The sequence below is a fragment of the Musca autumnalis genome, unplaced genomic scaffold (assembly GCF_047663935.1).
Source record: "Musca autumnalis isolate F117 unplaced genomic scaffold, ASM4766393v1 scaffold_2, whole genome shotgun sequence".
NCBI lineage: Eukaryota > Metazoa > Arthropoda > Insecta > Diptera > Muscidae > Musca > Musca autumnalis.
Window position 1 is genome coordinate 200,930,102 of NW_027411755.1, and position 6,000 is coordinate 200,936,101.

Below are 6,000 nucleotides of genomic sequence, written 5' to 3' on the forward strand. Positions count from 1 at the left end.
ACACCCAATTCAATGCTGATGCCATGATGCTGCTGTTGCTGCTACTGTTGGTTGGCGCCAAACTTGAAACAACACCTTTGCAAATAAAAATGCTATTGTTTGCTGCTCTCTCTCTAATGGACGGACACCTCTTATAGATTGCCAAAAGGATGGTAAAACTTATTTAAATGGTGATAAGTTAGTAGATCCGGAGACACCCTGTACTGTTTGCTACTGTCAAGGTAAAGTGTGAAAGTTTCAAGACCCAAGAAGACAACAACAACAGCAATAATGATGGCAAGGAAAATTGCATATGGCCAACAATTTTAACTTTTATTGCAAATGTTGTTGTTGCTGTTGTCTTTGTCCTGCACCATACACATATTTATTCTAGAATTAATGCAATTTGTTTTTGAAAATATTCTAAACTTTTTGTCTTCTCCATTTCTGCAACTGCTCCTGATGCGTTGCGTTTGGTCTTCTCCTTTCTTTGGCGACGTGTAGGTGGTGAAATTTTATGCAGTTCTGTCACCTGCTTCCATCGTGATGATTGTACACCCAAATATATACCAGGTGTCTGTTGTCCAGAATATGATAATTGTCCGGGTAAGTTAATTTTATTTATATTGGAAAGTTTTTTGTGTTTGTGTATTATTGTTGTTGGTTTTTTTATAAAGACGTTTCGTTTAAATAACAAAAAGAGTCAGACAAACAAAGCAGGATATTTAATGTGCGGTTTTCAAGTTTATCGGAAAGTTTTTGTTTCCTTGTGGTCAAGGACATAGAAATTGTTGGAAATTGTATTGGGAAGGCAAAGAAAATAGATTTAGAGTTCATCGATTAAGGAAATGTTTATAATAAAATGGTTGATTTAAATTATTCTATTCGATGTATCGGTTTTGCCCACTGCTAAATACCCTCAGCTTATGACTACAAAAAAACAAGCCCCATAAAATAATTATACCGTCGAAAACTTCGGCGAGATGCAAATGTCGGGAATGGGTGCATCTCATGAGTTTCTCAGGACTTGTACACGCTGCATTCTGCAAGAACACAGCCTCAATGAGTCATCGTCATCAGAATACACAGCACCACCAAGAGTAATCGCACACGCCTAGCTCCTAACACTAGTCGTTGCTCTTCCAATACCTGACAATTCTTCTTTTTTGAATTTAATTGCAATTTACTCTTAGATAAGATCGAGGAAAAATGTACTTTATGAGTCGAAGAATATCATGGTCGCGGCAATGCAGGAAACCAAGCTCAACAACAAAGGCAGCTTACAACGTACTGAGGAAGTATGGGACCAGAAGTGGTAATGAGGGATGAGCTCTCCGCTTGCACCATTCTGTACTGGCCTATCTCGCTTGAACCTGGCTCTAATGATCCTTACATAGAATGTATGGCAGTGTGTAACTGCCGAGGAAGAGTTGCCTAAAGTATATATCTAGCCCATAAAGAGCTGTGCTCCAGGTTATAGGCCCAACATTGGCCCGTTTTTGAAAGATCATAACTGACAGATTTTAGGGGACTTCAGTGCTAATCATGAGTTATCACATTCCGTCCTAGATAATTGTCAGAGGGGTATGAAGACGTTCCTACCAGAATTAGCGCAGAGTGCCAAAGTTCGTCACACATAACCATCGTGTTACCTGGTCTCACAAATGACGTCACCTTACAACCCATATTTTCTCTTGGTTCAGACAATCTCACTATAATCAGCAGACCGCTAAGCTAATTGCACTAGTTTCAGAGAGTCCACCAATCACCGCTTCAGAGAACTACCCAACCCTGATGTTCAGAAAGGGTGTTCCGGGATATCATCAAATAATGTTCCGTGACATCATGGTCGAATATCCCAAGTAAGACCAAATTTTCCAGTAGTGACGGCGGAACTAGCAAAGGAGCGTAATGAGCTTCGTGGAGTCCACCTCAGTGACTCCACAATAAGGCTAACACTTTAAGTTAACAGGTTGGTTGGTGAGGACAAGCGGAATAAGTGGCTAGATCATCTGAAAGATTGCAGCCGGAATAAGTAAGGACTTGTGAGGCTTCACTCCTTCCCAGCGTCATAAAAAGTTGTCGATCATCAGTATAGGTTCCGTAAGCAGCACAAAACTAGGAGGAGGTCTTAACCAGAAGAAGCTGAGTAAAAACCAGAATCAACTGCGTTGGGGATGGTGGTTATTGACACCGTTCAAGATGTCTGCCCAGCATTCGCCACAATACACTGCGCCTTTCCAACTGCCCTGCCAAACTTACTCACCTAAGTCTAGTAGCTCTAAAAATTTCCACAGAAGGCACACATTGTGCTCTTTTTTATAGCTATATAACGTGGTCCAAAAATCCTGCGGTGACCAAATATCTGATGGATACGATTACAATCAAAAGGAGTTAATGACATTTATCCAAACTTTGCACATAGTAATATTTCTCTCAGAGAGCCACCGTGGTGCAGGGGTAAGAGCACGTCCACCTTGCACTCAGAAGCTCTGCGCTTCAATCCCTGACCAGAAAATCATAATCTTCGGCGGTGGCAAGTGCTACAAGTGCTATCGTGAAACAAGACTTTACTCGGCGATAAAAAGTAGGTCCCACATCATTGAGCCAATATGAATCGGTGTGTACTCATTGATATGAGAGAAGTCTTGTGGGAACATATGTATGTAATATTTCTCTCAAACATATGCCTAGTTCGAAAAACTATTCCCGGTACCTCCCCTTGGCCACCATTTCCGGTTCCACTTGATGACCAACTGGTAGTAGTCTTCATTGTTACGAGGTCGTACCAGAGACTTAATTCTGGGACCACGGGTACCGGCTCGAAGAACTCGAATGGGGTAGCATTCTCTACAGACTGTCTATGCCATAAAAAGAAAGGAGTTTTAAATAGTGCTCCGCACTAAACCAAGGTGTTGAGAGCGCCGTGGGGTAAGGCCATCTGGCAGGTACCCACGTAAATCAACTCCGATTTCCCGGTACCTCTCTCACAAAAGTTAAACATCTTCGCTTAAGTGCTGTTTAAGGACTTTTCGTCGATTGTTTTGAAAATTTCATCTAAGGTTATCCTTGTGATTTTGATTACCACGATATATTTGTTTGTGGGTAAGTCCATGCTTCCTGACAATGGTCCGGATTCGCAGGAAATGGCTCCCAGTTTCAAGAAGAAGTACCTAGTTAAATTACTTCAGTTACTTCCTCCTCAAAAGTTCAACACTTTTGTGTTTTAATCTAGTTTTAAGGCCATTTCTGGAATCGTGTTGAAAGGTTTAGTTGAACTTTTGCCTTTCAGAAAAAATCCACTGAATATCCATCTTTATTTCTCATCTTCCAAATCTCTTAGGAGCCGCTAAATATTTCGATTCGAATATACTCGTACCTTGCTTATAAAGACCTTATAACCAATTAACCTCCATTTTACCTTCCATTACAGTTGCTTCATCGGTGAACAAAACCCTAACCACGACAACATCAACAACTGCTAAACCTGAACTACCACCAATTGCCGATGATAATAAACCAAAAATCACAATAAAAGAGATCACCAAACCCACAGAGATACGCATAACAGATGACAACAAAGTTATACCGGTGCCACAAATGTTAAAACCCACAACAACATCCACCACGACCACTACCACCACAACAACAACAATGCCCACTTTACCAGCAATAGTTTCAACAACGGCAATGCCAGCAGTCACAGAAAATACACCAATACAAGCAGATGCTATAAATGGAAAGCTTAGCGAATCCACTCAACCAGGCATACAATCCACAATTGTAGACACAAACCACAATGTGGTGAATGGCAATACCGGCACAAAATTGGGCATTAATAGTGGAGACACATTAAAGTTAACTGCTTCAGTGGCATATCCACAATCGGTACACCCCACCACCACAGTGCTGGCTAATGGCTTGACGTCAACGGTTCAACCACAATTAGCCATGGAAAATAGTGGTGAAGTTGAAGATCCTGTACCAGCTCTATCGGTATTCAGTACCCAAGGCCTACCAGAAGATCCTAGCAAAGTTAACATCAAAAGGGAATATTTTATTACCACAGAAAGTATAGCACCAGCTGCTGGTGGACAGGCGGTATATGGTGATGGCGTCTTGGCCAGTGGTGAATATTCTAATGCGGAATTGATTTATGGCAGCCAATCGAATCCCACGACATCAGGGCACCAGGCATTGCATCAATCATCGGCAGAGCTGGATGCTGATACTGCGGGTAGTGATAACATCTATCATATTATTTTGACAACCGATGGCCCACGTTTGACCTCAACCTCTGAGAACTATTTGGCCTTGAAGGGAACCTCCAGTACTGAGGGTAAGTGGGAGAAAAGTAAATTAGGTTACATTTTTAATTTCAATTCTTTTTCTTTTATTTAGGTTCCCCCTTTGAAGATGTGGCCCCGATTGCTGTAGATGCCGCCCCTGTTGAGCCCAAACCTCAAGCTCCTGCTACCACAGAAGGTCCTGAGTTGAGCAAACATGAACATGTGCATCAACACTTGGATGACGAGGAACCGGAAATTCCCTTGGAAATCAATCCTGCATATCCCTCATTGCCGGCAGATGACTTTAGCATACGCGGTGATAATAACTATCAATTGTCCGATAACGATGACATTGGTGAGGAACCCCGCAGCATAGGAGGTGGCCATATTGGTCATGGTCATCACTTAATGCTGCATCATGAACTACATCATGACACAATGGCCAAGAATAGCAAACATTTGGATGATGCCAGTTTTGGCAGTGGTAGTGGCAGCGGTAATGGCATGGATATGATCGTTGAAGATATGTCGGTGATTATGGCCTCCTCCACAGAGGGAAGTGGTGGCATGGATTTAAATGCCAAACCTCTAGATACCATGGAAATGGAAAGATCCATGAAAAAGAGTCCTGAAGTCATAGAGATTATGTATTCGGCTGAAGATTCGTCATCGGAAGAGACACACATTACAAATTCCACTGATTTCCAAGAGAAGGAAAAGAAAAACACTGAAGATTCTTCATTGGAATCTATGGAAAATTTAAAACCCCTAGAAGAGTCTTTGGTATCAGGTGAATTTGGTTCCGGTTCAGGCGATGGAGAACTAAAAACTGAACTAAAGCTTAAGGAAAGAGAGCCAACTACACCAAAACCATACAAGGCGGCTTCCAGTGGGGATATTGATGAACTCACCGATTCCTCGGGCAATGGACCCCAAGATGATCCCAAAGAAGATGCTGAAAGTTTAAAGCTAGACGATCCAACATCAGATGCAACGGCCGATGCTGAAAAATCCCCCAAGGGTAACATTTTATCTGTTAAGGTGCATCAGGATAAGGCACTACATGAAGAACTAGTTTGAGAGAGCGTGAGAGGAGAGAAAACCAACAGAAGAGTAGGAGAAAAGAAGTATTTTTTTGAACAAAGAGAAGAATGTAAATAATGAACGGAAGAGAGATTTTAATTTTTTTGTGAGAATCGAAACGAAAACAACAAATTCTCTGTGTGTGTAGTAAAAACAAACAAATTAATTTTAATACAATTAACAATCATACATATTTTAATTTTATTTAATTCATTTTATCATTTTCATTTCATCATAGAGACTGCATTTTATAAAAAAAGTTTTAATTCTATTCAAAGATACATATAACGAGAAAAGAAGAAGGAAAGATTGAAAGAGAAACGTATAAACATCAAAGCTCCTAAATAACGTTTAATATTAAACTAGTAACAGTTAATTATAACAGTTTTAACATAGTATAAGAGAGAAATCCATGACAACAAAAGCTCTTCCCAACAAATAGGTAATTAGCCAGAGAGTGTTAAGAAAAAAAAAAAACATTCTTATCACTAATTTAAAAAAAAATGAGGGAAGAGATAAAATAAAATCCAAGTAAAAGTTAAATATTTGTTTGTAGTAGAAACAATAAAACAGCTGGGCTCCTAATATGCAATAAATACCGTTAATAGTTTACAACTTTTCCAACAAATAATGAGGACTTTTGGGGTTA

General features: G+C 40.3%; 1 protein-coding gene across 3 annotated transcripts in view; it reads left to right on the forward strand.

Annotated features, from left to right (window-relative positions):
* Positions 1-5,647, forward strand: part of LOC141395138 (uncharacterized) — a 294,451-nt gene extending 288,804 nt beyond the window's left edge. For all 3 annotated transcript variants that reach the window (XM_073970612.1, XM_073970611.1, XM_073970613.1), the window contains exons 6-9: positions 138-221; positions 484-585; positions 3,413-4,318; positions 4,381-5,647. In XM_073970612.1, the coding sequence (XP_073826713.1) occupies positions 138-221; positions 484-585; positions 3,413-4,318; positions 4,381-5,348 (2,060 nt within the window). In that variant the 3' untranslated portion in view covers positions 5,349-5,647. The remainder of the gene's footprint in view (positions 1-137; positions 222-483; positions 586-3,412; positions 4,319-4,380) is intronic.
* The last annotated feature ends 353 nt before the right edge of the window (positions 5,648-6,000 follow it).